Below are 21162 nucleotides of genomic sequence, written 5' to 3'. Positions count from 1 at the left end.
AATTTACACTGACTACACCTTTAAATTAAACAAAAAAAAAAAAAGAGGAAATGCTACTGCAACGCATAACACCAAGAAAGTACTTTATAGCATAATGCACTTAAATATTTTTCATCAGACCCACAATATAATATTATGTAGCTCTAAATTAACATGCCATTAGTTATTTACTGTGTATTTCAACAGCTGAAAGTTAAACATACATGTAACCTTTTCTGTCATAAGTTTCATCTTAATGAAATTATAATCTGTGCGCTGAATCACTTGCTCAAGCACCCAAAGCTCTCCTTTCTGAGTCGGAGCCATCTGTTAAATGAAGCAGCACATATTTGCTCTCTATTAAGTTAAGCCTCAGTGATCATCACAGGGGAAAGGCAGAATTAACCTTCCTATTACCTTGGAGCTGACTCCTTTTATAGCTTACTGTTTCAACACTAGAGGGATCACTTTTGCTTTGCTCTTGTGTAGCTGCAACAATCTACACAAATGCATCTAATGAGTATCCCATGTTGACGTGATTTACAAATATTGCTGGATTTCAGCGGTATTGTAATTAATATAATTGAGAAAACTAATTAAATTAGAAGTGAAGCTGAATGTTATAAATATGTTTTTTTTTTTTCACGTTATGAGTCAGACGTGGTGTTCAGGACGGCTCGGCTCCGGCGCTCAGCGATATGTTTCATAACAAGAAGGTGCTCAGTGTCTGAAGGAAATCAACTAATGAGACACAGACGTTTTGTTGAGTCAATAAAGGGAAACGTCTTCCACCAGATTTATGGGGAAAGATTTATGAGCCGCTGCAGCAGGCTTTTGAGTTTATTATCATTTATTAGTGGATATAAAGTATCCCACCGCTTTAATCTGCTCAGAGATCAGCACATGAAAGCGCTATGTGATAACTGGTTCCACTGTGGATTTTCAGAGTGCATAGAAATAAAAGTAATACATCAGTAATGATAATAATAAATGACAAATAAACTGTATTAGTAAAATTACCCTAAAATTGCACGCTGAAGAAAAATGCCTCTTCATTTAGTAGTTCTTTTTCTCATTGTTCTGCGTCTCAACGGTTTACTATCTTCTATGTCCTTTTAGGATACATATACAGTAGATGTTTTGAACGTGAATCCAAAGATGTTAAAGCCTCTTTGCAGAGTTTGGATCAGCCAGTGTGACGATTTGCCCCCAATAACAGTAAAAATAACTTTGTAAAAAGGAAAGTTTGAACAGAGACGTGATGAACTCTCTTCCTTTGAACAGTAGATGATATTCCAAATTAAGACCCGCCCCCTACTGTGCATGCCTCCATTGACTGTGGCAAAATGCAGGAATAAAATTGTCAGGCATGCAGGCATAGTGCAACTGTTCTGAACTTCATCTGAAAAATGCCATAGGTGCTCATTAGGATATAAAGCTTTACGTTGGGTTATGTTCAAAATGGTACCTGGAAGGAACTTAAACTTGCTAGAGGTGAAAAAAGAACAAACCATTATTTCAAAGTTGTTATCATTTGCTATGATTTTGTGATGCCTACAAACAATCATAGTGAGTTTACGGCTGGATTACAACAGCTTTATGTCTGCATGGATGAGTGTGCTCTTTTTCAAATACTCAGTTATTGCTTGAGTGTCATGAAAAAAAACATATGGTCATTGTTTTATCATTCAGTTACAGTCATAAAGTGCTTAGACAATATTTTATAAAACATGTTTCTATTATGAATCAAACTTTTTACCTTGTGAAATAATTGTATTTGAATTGTTTGCTATCATTTAGATCTTATGTCAATCATGCATAGACGTCAGAAAGAATTTTCTAATTTTGACGTCTTTCTTTTGCTCAGATGTTTGAACGATAAGGGCTTCGTGAGGATTGGAAAATGGTTCTTTAAGCCACATGAACTAGAAGAAAAGTCATTGGGCAGCAGGTAAGAAACTGCATACACACTCTTTATTAAGATGGCTTGTGTGTCAGCATTAGTACATGCGATGCTCTAAGAAAGAAAAAGCGCGGTAATGTCGTTCTGTGAGGCGGCGTGACTGACTTTCATGTGATGCAGTATTTGTTAAGCCTTGATGTTCCAGCAGCAGGCCGATGGTGAGTCCGTAAAAGAGAAACAGAGCATGTGAATGGTGTCCAGAGGTTAGCGCTCTCACTCTCTCTCTCTCTCTTTCCCTGAGTGAAGAGACGTGTGTGCGTGTGTGTGTGTGTGTGTGTGTGTGTGTGTGTGTGTGTGCTTGCACATGTCATGGTGTGTAACAGTGTTGTCAGCGTGGGAGACAGACAGAGAGACTGAAACGGAGTAAAACGAGGGGTGGGTGTGATGACAGTTCAACTTGTTGCTTCAGGCATTATAGATCCCTTTCACAGCTCACTCTGCCCACTTTTCCGGGCAATGGGGATGCAACATTCCTCACATCTCTGACATAGCACTGTTTCAATTGCATTGAAACATGTTGAGTTTGCTAACTGCTGGGAAACCACTTTGCCATCAAAGTGGTGTCATTTAAAAAAAAAAAAAAAACTAATCTATTGCTTAGAGGGGATGGTGGTTTTTTATTTGTGTAATATGGCCGTCTGCCCAGGGCGACAGACCACAAGAGAAATACCACAATCGAGAACATAGTTGTCAATTGCACATTAAGTACATTTTTATTCCTTATTTGCATATCCTGTTATTGGGAATTTACGCCTGCTGAAGTACCGGAAGAAACATGATGACACTGAAGTTGGTGTCTGAGTAAAAACATATAAATCAAAAGGTTATGTCCTTTAAAAAAAAAAAAAAGTTTTGACTAAATTTGATCATTTAAACTTATACATGTTTGCATTGGTAAGACATAACTTGTTATTTAACATATGTTGTCTGAAACACAATTTGAGGTTTTTTAAAACTTTGTAAAAGCATTAAAAAAACAGCATTTTCAAGGCTTTCCTAGCAGTAAAAAATCACAACACATAGCTTAGTTATTGGTAGGATGTTTACACAAATAAAAGTTTTATTTTGTTTGGGCTTGTTTTCGACCATGCCACGAATAACAGAAAGAGGTGGTTCATGCAAGAAGATTAGAGGCTGCTGTATTTTTATATTATCTTTGCTATCAGTGCATGGTGCAAAGTAAGTGATGCACAGGGAAGTCTCTCTCTGCAGAAAGTTGCTGACACGATTGCACTCTGCCGTGATGTGCCATAGCATAGTGAGGTTCAGCAGCCGAGAGCAGGTGGAAGTCCCTGATTTAGGCACACTGCCTGACACGTCGAGAGAGAGAGAGAGAGAGTGTATGTCACTTGTTCAGTTTATATCTGGGGAATTTGGTGTGCGGAGCTGATGTGATGGTGACATCTCTGTCTACGAAGGCACTGTCTGGGTGAAATCTGCTTCAGACTGAAGCAAAGAAAGGCAGAAACTTGAACAGATATTGTATTGACTGCCAAAGTTTCAATAGGTAGAAGGGCCCGCCAAATGCGTATAAGGGATGAATCTCAAGTCCATCATAAAACCAGGGAATACGCTGCGGGAGCCGTGAATTTATCCACTTAAGAGGATTTATGTCAACACTTAAACCTTGATCTACTTTTTTTTTAATTGATCGACTTCATGCAATAATAATGGCCTGTAATGGCTGGTACATTTGCCCTTCTAGCCTCTCAGATGTATGAAGATGGAGGAGTTTATATTCAGCTCCTGCTGTGATGCGGTTGCTATTACATACCTTAGCGGTGGAGAGGGAGTCCCAGTCCTGACACAGCTCCTGCTGGAGAGATTATATCTCCCAGTTGGCTCAGAGCGGTTGGGGATACCCCAGAAGCAGCTGTAGGAAGCTGCTGCAGACAGAACAAGGTTTCCATGCTCCCTCCCTGCTCTAATAGGCCGAGCTGTGGATGAACCTTTGCTGTTAATTAAGTTGTAAACACTCCTCAACACAGAGCATATAAGATTTTTATGTAGTCTAACAGCAAAATCAATGAAGGTTGTATATGTTTTTGTTTTGTTTTTTTCTGAAAGGTATGACTAATTGAGTTGGAAAGTACCCTTTTCTTCCGTAATATTCCACTCAGTCTGATCACATTCACAAAGAATGAAATGAGGGACACAAGGACATAGGCCGTTTCAGAAATTGTTTATTGGAGCTTTATTAAAATTTTAACTGCTATCTTTCAGGCTTTCAATATGGTTTTAACACGTGTAGCCTTTAGCCCAACAAGGGCTCAATAATGAATTCAGTCTGAAGGGGATCCAATTTAAGTTACATGCTCTTATCGTGGAAAAGTAGATAACACTTACCATTAGAGACCAAAAAACACCTTTATCTGATTGTGTAAAATCAACTACAACTGAGGTTAATTAAAGGATTTCATACAGTTGTATGTATCAAAGGTTTTTTTGGCAGGTACTCAGGGCCTTAGCTTTTAAAGCAGGGGTTCCCAGTCCTGCCTCTCAAGTTCCTATGTCCTGCATGATTTAGGTGCGACTTAAATAAGTTGGCCGCACTACGTGGCACTACGCACAAAATTCAGATTGAAAGAGGGCAATTGATTGCACTTGCAGTTCTTGTAGGTCGCTTTGTATGTCAATTTACCATGAAAGTGTGAAAGTGTGTTTTTCCATGATTACTAACCACATTTAAAAGAACATTTGTGAGCCTTTCTATTTGAATGAAGTTTCCTGTCCCCTGAAGTTACAATGTCCTTTGTCTGTTGCTCAACAAAATCAAGACAATATTCATTTATCATGGATGTTTTATAGCTAAACTGTACAGATTTTATTTTGTTCTTTGTCTATAAAGCTTTTAATTTATTTTAGAGAAGATTAGAAAAATGCAGTTAGAAATAACAAGTAAAGCCAATGTTCTAATTTTCTATAGAAGAGATTTTGAGACAGAAATAATCAGAAATAACTCAACATGGGAATGCAATGAAATAAAGTCAAGAAAAATATGAATTTAAATAGAGCAACAGGAGTGGAAAGCATTAAGGTAGAAGACACCTCCATGAGTATGCGCATATATAAACACGAGTGCCGAGACTCTTCTGGAAGTTTCACAGGCCTTTGTTGTGTGTGTGTGTGTGTGGCAGTGAGACTTCTGTACATCATGTTAATTCCTCCTCGTTTCGAAAGCTCCGCCGGAATATGCCGCATCCCTCCTGCTGAGACGATTCAGACTTGCTTTTTTTTTTTTTTTTGTGAATTATTGAACATCCTGAAGGCAAAGATGGGGAAGGGAGACGGAGAGAGAAAGACAGAAATGTTCCTGAGAGCTCCCACCAAAACAAACCCGAATCATGCGTGTGTGCTGTGTAGGTGAGGAGTATGAATTTTTATTACAACACCTTTTTTGTACCACACAGTGGCACAAAAGAAGTGCTGATATCCACCTGTTATCTCCAGTCATATTCCCACACCGCCTCTTGCTCCTATTGTTATAAAGTTGCCCCAAAGTTGAGAGTGTGAGAACACCTTCAGATCCCCGACCAGCAATATTTTCAGCCCACGAGGGAACATTTCTCACTAACAATGACTTCTTATCTCATTACCTCTTTTGTCTCTTTTTTTTTTTCTACTTCCACACTGTGCCTTTTCTCCCCATTAGGGGGCGTATTGATGCGAAGCATTCATGCCATGCTTCCACACCCGTGCCAGTTTCAGTGCCTTGGCATAGCTGTCTTTGTCAGGGCTTATCAGGTGTTTATCTTGTTTGTGTCCATTGGGCACAGCGGGTTGCGTTAGATCCAGGAGATGATTTCCTCAACCACAACCGCTCCCCCCTCCTTCCCCTGCCCTGCTCCCCGCTTTTCACTCCTTCCTCTCAACCCAACTCTCATTCCCTCTTTGTGTCTGAATGGGAGGAAAGCTCTCTGGGTTGGTAACACATTGCATCAGACGCCGAGGGGAGAACGTACGAGTAGGGGGAGAGCGTTACAGGGATGCAGAGTGAGGACGGGGAGACGAGGCATCAGAGAGGGGAGGAGCGGGGGGAGCGGGGAGGCGCGGGTGGTGGTGCGGTGGGGATCAGAGAAGGTGGGGGGTCGTAAATTAATCATCGCCATAGACGGCTGAATGGATGTATTAGAGTCTGTCTCCCTCATTAGTTCAGTCAATTCTTTGCATGCCAAGTGTAACGCTCAGTGTTTTTTATATTGCAGCTTTCATTTCACTAATGGCCATAAACTCATGCATAAATAATATTTGTAGTTCAGAGTAGCAGACCTGTTCTCTGCTATGAAAAACATGGCAGCTGCCTTTTGTTTTTGCTTTATTAATCTCGGAAATTCTTCGCTGACCTGACAGAACTGGGTTTTTGCAATTTTCTTCAATTATAAAATGATGAAAATTAACTAAAAGACGTAAAACAGTCACCAAGATTGTTATATTTATAAAAAAAAATCTAGTGTGCTTTCTGTCACGACAGCATTTCTTTATTTTTTCAGCATTACCACACCACAGGTATGGAGACAGCATCTTCATTTAGACTTGTGGAATAACTTCATTGATGTCGGTGCTGTTTGTTTGCTCTTATGTGTTTGCACAAATCAAATGCCATGATAAATTTAGATCGGCGGGAGGGAAAGGAAGCTAGACAGAGCTTGTAAGAACTCACTTGAATTGTACTCATGCCAGCAAAAAAGAAAAAAAAAATCTATCTGACCTAATTTTGCTCATCTTAGTATTTTTTGCTCCTCGCTCTCTGGTGTATTCAGAAACTTAGCAAAAACATCCCCCCATACAAAAGAAAAAGAGATAAAGGTTTGTTTTTTTTTTAAATCTAATTTTCTGCATCTCATTGTGTGTGTTACATTACTCTAATATGTTATTAGTGATCATATACACTTTTAAGTCTTAAATAAATACCAATCTGACAGATGTGCTTAGGAGAAAGTGAGGACAATTTGCCATTTGGTAAAAGCATGTAAGCTTTAAGTCACGGTGTAATTAAGGGTTGGAACTGTTGTAGACAGGTTAAATTAGAACAGTGACAGACAAGAAAAATGCTCCTTCAAGTCACAGATTGCTAGATGCACTGACAGCCCGACTGGATGGATAAGTAGCTGCTGAGTGAATGAACTGGAAGGTGGTGACTGACTGGATATAATGTGTGACTGAATGTAAGAATAGAGATGAAAAGTTACACCACTTTTAACAATCCCCAGGGAATTTGTCGATTGCTTTCATTGTGCAAAAGGTTTGTACAGAACTCAGTGATTGACTTGACATAGTGTAACCTTTCCTGCAGAGGTATTAGTTTGTGTCGTTTAGTCATTGTCTGCATTAATCCGACACAGCTCTTTCATGAGTGCATGATTTTCTTAAATGTGGTGCCTTTACATTTACTCTTTCATATGTTCTGTGTGTCTGAGGAGTGGACACTTAAGGTGCTGCCACTTGCAATTTTGCACAGGTAGCCGAGAAAGACGTGTTAAAGTTGAGAAAGAAATAGAAAAAAATATGTTGGAGCAGAAAGGAGAATGATGAGAGACATGACCAGATCCTTTTCATTTTTTTTTTTATTGCAACAATGCAGTACCTTGCAAATGCTGTCAAACTGCTTGACATTGTTTTTGATTAGGATCCTATGTGACTAACTATACCAGCAATTAATTATGATAGAATTAATTTTATTTTATACAAATAAAAACATTTTGATAGACTAAGTTGAAGTTGTGTCTTTTAAAGTATTGGAAAAGGTGTATCTTTAAGAAAAAAAAATCAGAAAAGAACCACATGCATTTGCTCTTGTCCATCTTTCTGCTGATAAGTTAATAAGATCACCTTGAAAAGTCCACTAGTAGGTCAATGAAGTGCAAAACTATCCTAGTATTAACACAAATGTTCTGTGAGAGCCACAGTAGTTTGTCGGAGAACAAAAGTGAGCAAATCGCATCATGAAGACAGAGGAACGCACCATGAAGGTCAGGGAGAAAATTGTGGATAAATTTAAGTTAGGAGTGTTTTAAATGTCTTATCCTAAGTTTTCAACATCTGACAAAATACTGTTCAGTCTATCGTTCACAATGGCAGCTGAGCATACCATTTTACTGGCCTTTCCACCACCAGTTGGTCTCTTACTGGGCAGTATGTGTAACGCTATGTGTGGCTAAAAACCAACCAAAAACATGGAGCGTCTTTACACATGGCCAGACAGGGAAACACGGTGGTGTCAGCATCATGCTGTGGAGTTGTTTTTCTTTGGGAGGGACAGGAAGGCACCGTATATGAAACAAAAACCTATGGAAGCGCAATTTCATGAATTCTGTACTTAAATCTGTAATTTTATCCTGCAGCTCAGCTCCCTATTATTGTGAAACCATATACATTTTGTTGTAGCATAAACATTGTGGTAACGGTCCTCCTCAAAGCCACCGAGAGCCCTTGAATAATACATCAAACTTAATGCTTTTGCCTTTATGTTGCTTCTAATACGTGGCGGCACACTGCAGAGAACGTGTACATGCAGCAGCGTTTAGATTCACCTGCACTAAAGCCCGAGAATGAGTCTACATGTTGGCGCTCTGTTTGTGTTGGAATAAATTAAACAATCGTGGGGGCACTCTGGAAGCAGTTTCAATAGGATGTGTACACATGCTGCTCACGAGAGCTTACAAGAGTGTAAACATCCTCCACAATGGTCCACAAGCATCAGTGGAGCGTCTTAACACGTGTGTGTGGAAAAGGGTTAGCTGGAGGGAAGAGGATAACTCACGGAGCTGCTCCTCTGGTGGCGGGGAGAACACTCGAGGTTCAGTTTAAGCAGATTAACCTCTCAGATTTAAGAGAATCCAGATAAAATACTATCATACCTGATTAGTTCACGTGTCTGTGGTTGCTAGCTGAGCACCGTTATCGCGCCATCAGATTAAGACGGGTCTGTTGGAGGAGATATAAGCCTGGTGTGTAATCCTAACGGTTAGTGTGTGGATTGATGTTTTAGTAATTTTTTCTTGCTATTTTAACAGTTGTTGTTTTCTGTGCAACCATCCAAGTTAGGCTGTGAGCCTTTGTTAACTCCGAACATCTTATTGTGCATTCATGATTCCTAAAAGTACTCTGATTACAGTAGTAAGTTGAATTAGTGTTGAATTTGCCGCGAAGTTGTGTTTTTTTTACTTATGTAAATTATTAGAAAAAAAGACTTAGTGTAGTTATTCATAAATATGACACTTAATTTTATCAATTTCATTTCATTTTAGAAATATACAAAATTGCTTCATTACTTTTTCTTTTTTTTTATGTGTGATTGAATTGTTTCACCAGATATGCAAAGAATTTATCCATCAGAACTGATTCTTGGTCAATTTTTGGAGATTATGCACAATGAAGTTATATATTTCATCCATGTTTAAGTTGACCTTAAACAAATTACATTGAAAGTACATTTTGCAGCATTGAGGTCTGGATATAATTTGAAATATCATAAAATTAGCATACATTAAAAAAAAACATGATCTATTTCCTTCTACTTGAAAATGAGGCACAATGTTGTCTTGTTCTATTACATAATATCCTCAGTAAATTTATTGAGGTTTTTGACATGTGAAATGTTTCAAAAGACCATTTTGTAAGGCACTGCATGCGAGCCACTCTTCTTGTCCACATGCTGCTCTGACCGCTGGGTATGTGCTTGCTTTTCCCCCGTCTACCTTCAGGAGCGTGGCATTGTTGGCAGATTTGTTGCACACAATGTTCAGTATGCAAAATTCAAGACGGAGCCTGCAGATATCATGAAGCCAGAGCAAGTGACACATTCACACAGACTGTAAAATGTCTGCGTGTTCCCCTATACCTCTACATTAGCTGATTGATTTCACCATAAAATCATGCTCAGTAGCCTCCTATTAAAACTCTGATCTCATCGATATGTGTGCAGCATTTGCAGTGTGTGGCACTGAATTATTCACTTCCTCCTCTGTCTCTCACACTGCTTTTGGTCTGGCTCCTCCGGTCTTCCCTTTCCTTATCTCTTTAATTTCCTCTTACTCCTCCCTACTTTCCCATTTTGTGCCCGTCCTGCTCCTGCATACCCCCACCTGACTTAATTCCCCGTGTCTCCATCTTCTTCTTCTGCTTTCTTTTCCTTCTCTTTCTTCACGATCAGTTCTTCCCCCCACTCTCCTCTTGTCCTGTACTGTCAACCCTTAGTTATGTCTCAGCCGTCTCTCCTCTTCATTTATTAATACCTGTACTCATACAGACACACATCCCTACTCCGCTGTTCTCACACACATACTTATGCCTGCCGACTGAACAAAACCCCCCAGAGGACGTGTGGAGCCCGGTGTGTCCACACACTCACACCCGCTTACTGTGCAGGAAAATGCCCTTTGTAAAAGGACAGGGAGCATCAATCTCCCAGCTGGGTCATCTTGCAGTTTGATGCTGCTTTTTGTAGCTCTGCTGTTTCACTGACTTGCAAGTTGTCACATTTTATTGCAGTTAAAAAAAACAAACAACAAAAACAAAAAAACAAGTTAGAGTTACACTTGTCATGCTTAAGTGTTGACTTTATGAATTTATTGGCTGTAATTGCTTACATAAACTTTGTGTAAACATTGTCAGAGAGACTTGTGACATTGATTTTTTCTTTTTTTGAATACAGTAGCATTAGTGGAACAATCTGAATCAAACCCTAAAGTCTTTGTCTACACTTACATAAGCAAATATCAACACGGGAAAGAGATGCATTTTTTTTTTATCAATTCTTAATTTTCACTCCATTATTGTTACATTTATGCAAAACTGTTGACATCTTTCAGAAAATAATAATTCAACCCATCAGTGGCTCAGATCTGGAAAAAAACAAACAAAAAAAAAAACAACTGAAAAGTCTAAAAACTGCTTCAAGTATTTTCCAGGGCTCGATAAGTTCAGAAAAAAATTAAGGTTTGTAAAAATTTCCAATCAATTTGTACACCTGCTTGTCAGGTCAAGGTTGCGGTGGGACTGGAGGTAATTAGGCGAGAGGTGGGACTCACTCTGACCAGGTCACTCAGGACAGACAGCATGCACATCCATCCATTAATCCAACAGTCTGTACAGATTTCATACTGTAAGCCTGAAATATTTTCCCAAATAACAGTAAAAAAAAAAAATTAAAACAGGACAGGAAACTATCTTATTTTATGTCTGGACTTTTTAAAAAAATATTTAAATGCAATATTTGCTGGACCCCCTGAATGTCTTGAAGCTCTATGAGTCCGCAGAAATCTCACTTTCCTTGTAAATTAAACAAAAGCGACAGAGATGAACGTCCCTCCCTGCTAATTTTGCTTATGTGTGTATTTGTGCCGAGCAGATTGGTACCCTTGACTTGCAGCTGTTTTCCCCGAGCTTCCCTGTGCACCTATATTTAGCTCTTCGTGTGACTGGAACGATGCGCCGAGGACGAGGTTGGAGGGCAGTGACATTGAAAGCATTTTTGACTCATGTGTTGCGGAAATGTGAACTGCAGAGATGATGAACTGCCACCGGGTTTCCGTGCGTTTCGCTCGGGATATTATCTGTGGGGTGAGAAAGCATTGTGTGCCCGAGTGCCAGTTTATCACAGCCATGCATATGTATGCACTTTAGCTGTGCTCTTCTCCCCGTGATTGTGCAGGCTTATGTTCGAACCACCTGCTGTCATTAGGGATTTTTCTCTTTTTTCTTTTTCTTTTTTTTTTCTTTTTTCTCTCAGGGAGCTCGAGGAGTGTTTATGAAGCAGAAAACCTTGCCTTCTCAACCTCTTGGGTGAATCCAGCGCCATCTGGAGGCTTTCGCAGTCAGAACCGAGACATCCGGCTCAGATACGGCGTGTTTAGTTCTGGCTGCGCATGTGGAACTGGCCATTTTATTGAATTTGATGATCCATTACAGCTCAAATGGAGGTCCAACTCCCTCAGGGCAAAGGGGATATTGCATAGGCAGCAGGGTAATCACAAAGCGATTAGAGTACCTGCTGACTTTATTGTAATTCTGATATATATAAACCCAGGTAGTGAGGTGGTTTATAGATTAAAAATATACATCAGTGGAGCTGTCGAGGCGGTTAATGACGTCCAGCCCGCCCACTGCTGTATAGATTGCAATAAAGCTCCAACAATTACTCCTCCTTGATTAAAAAAACAAAAAAAACAAAAAAAAAAAACACAACACAGCAATGCATGATGAACTTGTGCGCTGGCTGGTGTAATAAAGAGAGAGTCGCGACATGTAAACATGCAGCCATCGCAGTCAGTCGTACGCAAATGAGGATTTATACCTGCAATGAGAGTCGTGTGTGTGAGATGAGTGGTGGCAGAGTTTTGTGAACATGCTGTCGGACGGCGTTCTCTGATCTGTAGATAAGCTCCCCTCGAATGTCAGATCTCAGGCTGAAAAACCTGGCGTGTTTAACATCTTCAGTCTGCTTCATCTCAATTGGACATGATTAAAAAGTAATTATGTTCCATTTTAATTTGAGCTTAATTAAATTGTGTAGGTGATTTTACTCGTAATTACACCGGACAAAGACAGGAGCGCGAGTCCATGTTGCCAGTCGTTGTCAAAGACAGGCTCGATTTCCGAGTCGTGTTACGTGCTTCGGCTATTTTGATGTGTTTTGCCTTGAACTCCGTTGTTTTTCGATCTTCTTTCTGCAGCGAACACCTGTCCTGCTCCTTCTCCTTCTTCCTGCACGGCGAAAGCAACGTGTGCACAAGCGTGGAGATCGTCCAGCACCAGCCTGCGTACCACATCACGGAGCGCCACATCCGACTCGCACAGACCTCCTCCAATCCGGTGCAAGGTAACACACACACACACACACACACACATGAACACACACAACCACACACGCATATATATTTATATCAGAATTAATACATTAGCCTTTTGCTCTCATGTAATCATTTTGAGCAGAAGCATATATTTTAAAGTTATGATTTTTCAAAAGTCTGTATTATGAGATTACGTCACTCCAATGAAATGATACTACTACTACTACTAATACTAATAATAATAACTTCAAAAATATTCTTAATATTATTTATAAAGTGCTTCATAGAGCAGCACTTTCCAACAAAATGCTGAACAGTTACAGGGAGAAAAGAAAAAAGAAAAAACAGCCACTGGTGAAAAGATGAGAATATTGTGCTTTCTTCCACATATTTACCAAACGTGAAAGTTGCTTTATTATACTGCATATTTTCTATACCACATATATAGTGCAGAGTTGACATTACTGGATTTAAATTTATATAATGGGCTGTGATAAGTACAAGTGTATTAGCTTAGAAAGTACAGTTTTATTTTTTTTTTCTGTAACTGTTTTCATAAGCAGAAGTAAATAAACTTATTAAAGTAAAATTTAAGTTCATTAAAAATTCTTTAGTCTGTCTGTTATTTACGGTGGTGCAAATACTAAAACAGATCTAAACACAAACATATTAGGGAACACATTGGATCGTGTTGAACCGTTTTATTTATATCGCCGTTAGTTTTAAGCAGTTCCTTTCCTTGCAGTCTCTGATCGCTCTGCTCTTGTCTGTGCAGTGATTTTGAGTCCGTATGGCCTGAGCGGGACCCTAACGGGGCAGGCCTTCAAAATGAGCGACCCCGCCGCTCGGAAGCTGATAGAGGAGTGGAGCTACTTCTATCCCATGGTGCTTCCACAGAAAGAAGGGAGCGGAGAGAAGGAACAAAAGGAAGCAGGGCAAGCCTACGACCGCAGCTCTCACGTGGCAGTGGATGTCATCGTAGGTATGGCAAAATGAAAAAACATCACACAAAGTTGTAAAAAAAAAATGAAATATTTACTAGATTTGAAGAACATACGGCATGTAAAGGGAGTTTATTCACCAAATAAAAGAAAACAGTTTCCTGCACAATCCGTCTTATTTCAGCAAATACAAAAGAACACTGCTGACCTTTCAGCATGCAAATAGCAATGAATGATTACATTAGGCTTCAGTGATGTTGCTTTCCCAAAGCAAACGGTGAGACAATAACAGCTCATTGATTGCTCTCTGTCTTTTGTTTGAGCAGAGGAACTAGTAAAAGTGCTGCTTTAACTGCAATGAGCCTCTCAGTCTTCCAAAATGCCTGGAAGGGGGGATGACTGAAAGCTATGAGCATACAGTGAGACAGGCAGAGAGGAAGAGTCTGGAAGCTGAGCCATAAACTCCAGGGAGGTTCTCTTACAGCCTAATCAGTCTGATCCCACAGCGTTGACTTGACCTGATTACAATTAAAACTCTTTTGGATACCGGCAGCTTTTACAGCTAAAGAGGAAAGCCAGAAGAAGCCTGAAAGTAGAAGGAGTTTTATTTGATTATGTTTTATCAGTGCAGTGAGTGAGAAAGCGTGTGCTTGCATTAATGCAATACAAAGCTGCCGCTTGGCGCGAGTGCATTTGCGGCCATTCGTGCTGAAATCTGGGAACATGCTGTAAATCTCTAACAGAAACGCCATGTTTTGCTCACACAGTTCATCTTTGCTAGGATTTGTTAAGGATTTTCACAAATTTGTTGTCAAACGAGTGCCGCAAATCCTCTTTTTTCTTACCTTCCTAGGCGGCGTGAGGATGACCTACCCAGCTGCTTTTGTGCTGATTGCCCAGGGGGACCTACCGGTGGAGCAGTCTCCACCTGTTCCTGCAGCTCTGGGCCTCAACAAGGAGCTGAACAACTGCAGCGTGCCGCTGACTCCTCCGACGTCACCAGAGCAGCCCTGCTCCGGTAACACACACACACACACACACGTGCATGCATGCATGGTGCAGGGTTTTGTCTGCACGGTAAAAATTTAAGTCATAACAGCCTGAAGTAATTGATTCTAGATCCAGGATTGAAAAGTATTTTAAATGTATCTTGTTCTATATTCAGGCAATTCTAGTTTAATTCAGATTTGTTAGATCCACTTAAAATGAGTCTGATTGTATTTTTAACTTTGTTCTTGGGATGTCCTGATTTTTATTTATTTTTTTGTCCCGGGTTAATATACATTTCCATACACCAGCAATCTGTGCATTTCTTCTATCACAAAGAATAATTTTACATGCAGCAAAAATAATACTTCAATACAGTCTTTTCATCACTATTACATGAGTCTTTCCTAATTACTTTCCTACACATTTTTCCATACAGTAAGCTACTTTTTTTCCCAACAGGAGTTTCTCCTGGTCAGCCTCAACATACTAAATACATTAAGAAAGCTATTATGTTGTTGATTGTTTGATAAAACAATCAAGTGACGTAGAATCACCTAAAGGAGCAAATGGCTTTATTTTTTTTCCTAAAATGTTTCGACTTGACCCATATCACTACAGTCTTTATTAAAACCTCCAGCTCCTATCTTTTTCATGGGGAGCAGTTTGCTAAACTGTTCACATTTACTTTTAATGTGACTCGGTGATAATTTAGCTCGTAACATTTGGTTCCCTTTTAAGCACGTGAGGACAAAACCTGCTCTTCCGGTTCATAAACTTAGCACTTTGTCTCAAACGTAGTAACATTTGATGACTCGGATTTCTGCTGCGGAGTGAGCCACGCTCCTGGACTGCTGGGAACTTCTGAGCATTTAAAGCCAAATAACCGACTGTTGAATTAAACCAAACATGAGAAAAAGCATCTCCTTTCTTCTGTTACGCGTGTAATAAATAGTGTGTAGCCCTCTTTAGCACTTTTTTTCCAGGCTTGTCTGTGTGAAGCATGAGGAAGTGACTAATGTGTAAACGACCCAATGATGCTACCCACCTTTAACAGACAGAAGTAGCCATCAATGTGTAACAAGAGCTGATAGTATACTCTGACCTTCTCACATTTCTGCTTCAAATTGTTGTGAAAAGGCACCAGTTGGATATTTTCACACATGACCCTGACTTTTTCAGCTGCTAACAGATTAATGAAAAGGAGAGCATGAGTTAAAAAAAGACATTTTTCACTGCTGACTAAATTTAAAACTCTGTCGCTGAGAGGATGCTATCTGTTCTTTTCCTTGCCAGCGGATAGTGGCTTTGTGACCTCGGCCTCTAACGTCCCTACACCGGACAGCGGCATGGGGATCACCACTTTCAGCCCAAAGCATTCTCGTAAGAAGCTGACCTGCCAGGTGGTCCACCAGGCCTGGAGGGAATGCTATCTCAACCAGTCTCAGCACGTGTAAGTTACCTCTAAATTACTTTCTTCCTTTTTCTGCTTATTATTCTAATACTCATGATAGGTTATATTAACCAGTGATTCTTCCCTACAGACCAAATCAGCTCATCGATGCGTCGCAGAGAAAGGAAGTGCCAAACACAGTTGCTACGTGGAACTTTAACGATCTTGGAGCACGAACACCCTGCAGCTGCTCCAGGTAACACTGAGGTTTTCAAAAAATAATTTTTTGAAACAGTGTACACTAAAGATGCAGTTCTGTTGATCTACCATATGAAACACGGATTGCATGTGAAAGACAACACAAAGTAAAAATGTATGGTTTTCACAGGAATCTGGAAGTGCAGCATGAATTTGTTCATACTTTTGTAGAGCCGCCTTTTGCTGCAATTACAGAAAGTCTTTGGGGTCTGTCCCTTCTAGTTTTTCACTCAAATGTTTGTCTTTTCTTGCAAAATAACTTAAATATGGCATTGAAGAGCTTCAGTGAACAACAATGTTCTCTGCTGCAACAGATTCCTAGTTGGACTCGGTCTGGATTTTGACAGGGCTATTCTAACGATGTTTTGTTCTAAGGAAAATCCATTGTAGCTCTGGCTGCATGTTTCAGGTCACCGTCCTGGTGAAAGGTGAACCTCATCCCCAGTCTCAAGCTTTTTGTAGCTTCTCACACTTTAATATTCCTGCAATTGCTCTGTATTTGGTTCCACCCTTCTACCAACTAGCCCTGACCAGTTTCTCCTTTCCCTGATGAAAATTAGCATCTCTGCAGCATTATTCTAACACCACAATATTACGCTATAGGTTGATTTGTTCAGGATGATAAGTAGTGTGATGCTTCGTTACCATTGAGTGATACAGCAGGGATTGTTACAGTTCGGTTTACGATTTTGTGGTCCGGTGTATTCAGGAGAGAGTTTCTTCCACCAGCTTTGCTTTCCTGGAAACAGACAAAATAGCGTACCGAACCGCAACAACCTTTATCGCTCAGGGGAAACAAGATACTCGTTTTCTGCTGCAAATTATGCTCTATAAGTTGGCCCAGAAGTTGAAGTTTAGTGTCATCTGATCAGGATCATTTCTTCTACAACGTACAGAAATGTTTTTAGCAAATTTTAAACGTAACATCTAATTTCTATAAGTAATACTATGAACTGAGATGTAGATATCTGCAGATCCTCCAGTAGCCCCTAAACTCTCGGCTGACGTGGATGTTTATGTCCTGGTTCCCACTCCACACTAATGACTGACTCTGTCAAATAGAAAACCAACAAAATATGTGACAAAATTTGAAGAATGCCGAGGTTTATGAATACTTTTACAAGTCTTTCAGTGTACTGCATTATCGCTTCTTATCAATACTTTCAGCAAAACGTATTTTATTCTACTGTTGAAGGTTGTTTAATTGTATGCTTTTGTTTTGTAGGTTAAAGCAGCAGAAGCTCAACACGTCCACCACAACCGCTGCTAACATTCAGCCTTGTTCCAGCTCCTCGCTGTCTTCAGGCCCGTCATTATACCCCACCTCCGTGTCAAAACACAAGACGAGCGAGAGGCCGGAAAAGCCTGACAAACAGTCAAAGAGGCCGGCTGTGATTCCCTTTCACCACCGTCTTTCTGTGACGGAGGAGTCCCCGCTGGAACAGGACTCACCTGGAGGACCCCAACTTGGTGCCCTCGTTGCGCTTGAATCACCGCTGGAGCCCCTGAGCTCTCTGCCAAGTTGCAAGTGTTCCAAGTCCCTCGCTAATGAAAGAAAAGCCCCGGAGTCCCTTCTTCATTCATCCATGTCTCCACTCCCGCCCACTCTCAGCCCGCACCCCCGGATGCAGGACCCGGAGGTTCTAGACGCCTCCGTGGACATGCTCGCGTGTCCGGATGGGGCCTCGGGTCTGGGGGTGATTACCAGCGAGACGGCGGTCTACACTGCTCAGCTGAGGCAGAGGGAGAGCGGGTCCGGCTGGTGGAGAGGCTTCAGGACTCCCAGCACTGATAAAAGTGAATTCAGGCCCCCTGAACTCCCCTCTGAGAAATTAGAGCAAGTGGAGACAGAAACATCCACTGTAAACAATGCATTTAAAAGGTAGGAAATGTGGCAGATGATGGGGGAAGAAAAATACAGTTGAGACCAGATAAATTGGAAGACGTGCACATTTTTTCTCACCGTCTGAAGTTCAATCAGAACAAACTTCTCCTTTTTTAGGTTAGTTAGAATTATAAAGCATTTTTTTTTTAGATTTGCTAAATGCCAAAAAACTTAACAAGAACATTTTTAGAGATGTTTTGTAACTGTCTTGGAGCTGTATATGAACTTCTAAATTTGACAAAAGTTACCTAAAAAAAAAAAAAAAATCTAAAAACAAAATCTCGCAATTTTCTGTCAAATAGAAATCATTTAAATAACTCCGAATAACCTAAAACAAGACATGTTTGGTCTGATTTCACTTCAGACAGTGAGGATAAAAAGTGTGTGTATTTTAATTTGGTGTACGTAAATATCTGTTTTCAACTGTATGTAATATTTGCAATCTTACTTTTGCACAGTATGAATAGTTTAGAATTGCATATTTGATTACTATTGCATTCTATTTGGCATGATGTCACACTACCCAGAGTCACTCTGCGGTAGATCCTACGAAGATGTTAAGAGAGCTAACAGCATCTTATTACAAGGCTAGTTATGGCAGAGATACAGCTACTGGTGTGACGCTAACTTATTTTGCAAACATGAGGTTGAAGATCCATAAAGACAAAGAAAAAAAAAAAGCTAGTACATAATGTAAAAAGAAAATAATAATCCCCTGCTTCATTCTGTTCCTTTCTGTCTTTTCCAGACTGTACAGTCGGAGCCACAAGAGATTTAAAATCTCAGAAGAGAAGGTGGCGGAGCACATCCACGCTCTGGGCCTGTTTGTGCAGCCGGGCGTAGAGGCGCTGCGAGAAACTGGAACTGGGGACGATCCTTACGACTTCAAGGAAGGAGATATTGAGTACCCTTTTCCCTCTTCCAAGAGGTTGAAGGGCTCAGGGCGAGAAACCAAGCAAAAGGCCAAGGTAACAGAAGAAACATTTTAAAAGCTAAATACTGAACAATTCAAAGCCGCCGTTATGTGAAGCCGCAGAAAGCAGCTTCACATATTCACCAGTTTGAATATGGCGAAAACTAAAGTGAAAACCTGTGTTTCTTTTTTTTTTGTTTTTTTTTTTTCTGACGGTAGAAATTTTGCTTGGTGCGACAGCAAAGAAATAAGCTAGAGCAAGTGGCTGGTGAAAGTGCTGATAAACATTTAGCAGCACAAGGTTGAGACATTTCCCTCAGGAGGTTGTGTGAAATCAAGAGCAGCTAAACGGAGAGTAAATACCAGACTTAAATTCACCAGGTGCTTCAACACTCCATTTGAATGCTAATGAGACTATGTGTAAGATTGGTTTTACAAATTAATACTTTAATCCTGAGTGCAAAAAGAACACTCAAATCACCTTCAAAAATTGTCTCCCCCAAGTGGCCAAAATATAGAGGTGCAGATCTTGAAATCCAAACTAGATGTACATCTTCTGCACCTATTTCTTTAGAGCACGTTGTTGCTTACCGTCCTTGCAGAGGGGGCAACAAATGTTTTTTTGAGGGTGGAGGGAGATGGGAATAATTACATGTATGATATGAGTGTATGCAATAAAAAAAAATCCACAGATTTCTGCAAAAAATAAGGAAGATTGAAATTAATATTTCTATTTTGTATGGCAGTAACGTCAACTGTGATGCTGCACCCCGTGACTCATAATATTCACGAACTGTGGCTTTTGACTCTTTTTTTATGATTATTTTGTGGCCAACAATCTAATCTAAAGTCTTATCTAACTCATTCTTTAGGGAGAGGAAATCACCAGCAACGGTTCACTGCCTGATGGAAAAGATGCGATGTCTATTTTTAACTCTGCTCCAAAATCCGGTGAGGAAATGGACCACAAACGTTGCCATGTTTTAGTGTTTTATTTCCCATGTTTAGAGATCACTCACTCGTGGATATATTTTAACTGCGGATTTGATTTTATTTGTGTTTTAGATGATTTGGGTCAAGATGATGCTCCCACTAAAACTAATCCTTCTCTGACCGAAGAGAAAGATCTGGCAGTCAACATCTCAGATCTGGAAAACATACTTGATGAAGAAGATGTAGGGGTAAGACATCTCCTTCTATGCATCGGTGTTAGAAATATAATAAAATATAATATATACATATAATTTGTTTAGTTTTGCTGCATAAAATGCTTGAAATGATAAAACTGATCATTGATTTATATCTTACAGCCTGTTTATCCAAACCAACACTCAACAAAGTTGCTGGTGTCAACAGAAGATCGTCTCAGTGGCAAAGAAGGAAGAGTTAATGTATCTTATCCACCAAGTAAGTAAAACATACTATTCACAACTATTCTGTTGTATAGCAATCACTAATTGTCATAAAAAATCTTTTTTCTAGAAATAGAGGAAAATGTTTACATCAAAATACCTGTCTGTGTAAAACAATTATGTGTGATCTAACGCACCTTTGATGCTATCAAACCCTTTTTTGTATTTATTTCTTTGGAGAAATAAACCCATAGTTGGAAAGAAACATCCTTATCAAATTCCCCAGAGCAGCAAGTAAATAAACAATGTGTTGTTCCTACTTTATTTTTCTGTAGATGTCTCAGTGAACTTCCAATTTGTGGATTAAATATCTTTAAATGATTCTCCTCCTTCCGTTTCATCTCATTCCTCATGTCCGTCTCCTTTTAGCAGTTGCAGATCTCCAGCGAATGTTCCCCACTCCTCCTTCGTTGGAGCAACACCCAGCATTTTCCCCCATCACGCCGTATCGAGACACACCGAGTCAAGAGCCCCCCGCGGCCAGCGGAGTGACGGACCACCTCCCGTCTTTGGCCCCCACTCAGCTCACTGAGTACATGATGGAGATGGAGGACGGTGCCACTAGTCCCAGGCTGGATGACATTAAGGTAGACGCTTCTTTCACTGCAGTAGACAGATCTAGTCCTTTTCCCATTCAGAAA

At 40.1% G+C, this 21162-nt stretch overlaps 1 protein-coding gene across 2 annotated transcripts in view; it reads left to right on the top strand.

The window, feature by feature from the left end:
• Positions 1–21162, top strand: part of LOC103149633 (mediator complex subunit 13L) — a 93503-nt gene that overhangs the window by 61503 nt on the left and 10838 nt on the right. The window contains exons 4-15 of one of the 2 annotated variants that reach the window (XM_007568903.2): positions 1847–1930; positions 12616–12761; positions 13508–13714; positions 14527–14691; positions 15957–16113; positions 16205–16309; positions 17537–18193; positions 18945–19164; positions 19982–20060; positions 20175–20290; positions 20420–20516; positions 20894–21108. In XM_007568903.2, coding sequence (XP_007568965.1) covers positions 1847–1930; positions 12616–12761; positions 13508–13714; positions 14527–14691; positions 15957–16113; positions 16205–16309; positions 17537–18193; positions 18945–19164; positions 19982–20060; positions 20175–20290; positions 20420–20516; positions 20894–21108 — 2248 coding nt within the window. Of the gene's footprint in view, positions 1–1846; positions 1931–12615; positions 12762–13507; positions 13715–14526; positions 14692–15956; positions 16114–16204; positions 16310–17536; positions 18194–18944; positions 19165–19981; positions 20061–20174; positions 20291–20419; positions 20517–20890; positions 21109–21162 lie in introns of both variants that reach the window. The other variant, XM_007568896.2, reaches the window with a different exon arrangement.

Source organism: Poecilia formosa, unplaced genomic scaffold (assembly GCF_000485575.1).
Source record: "Poecilia formosa unplaced genomic scaffold, Poecilia_formosa-5.1.2 Scaffold6, whole genome shotgun sequence".
In the NCBI taxonomy this organism is placed as follows: domain Eukaryota; kingdom Metazoa; phylum Chordata; class Actinopteri; order Cyprinodontiformes; family Poeciliidae; genus Poecilia; species Poecilia formosa.
The sequence above is the reverse complement of the archived record's forward strand: the minus strand, read 5'-3'. Positions and strand labels throughout refer to the sequence as shown.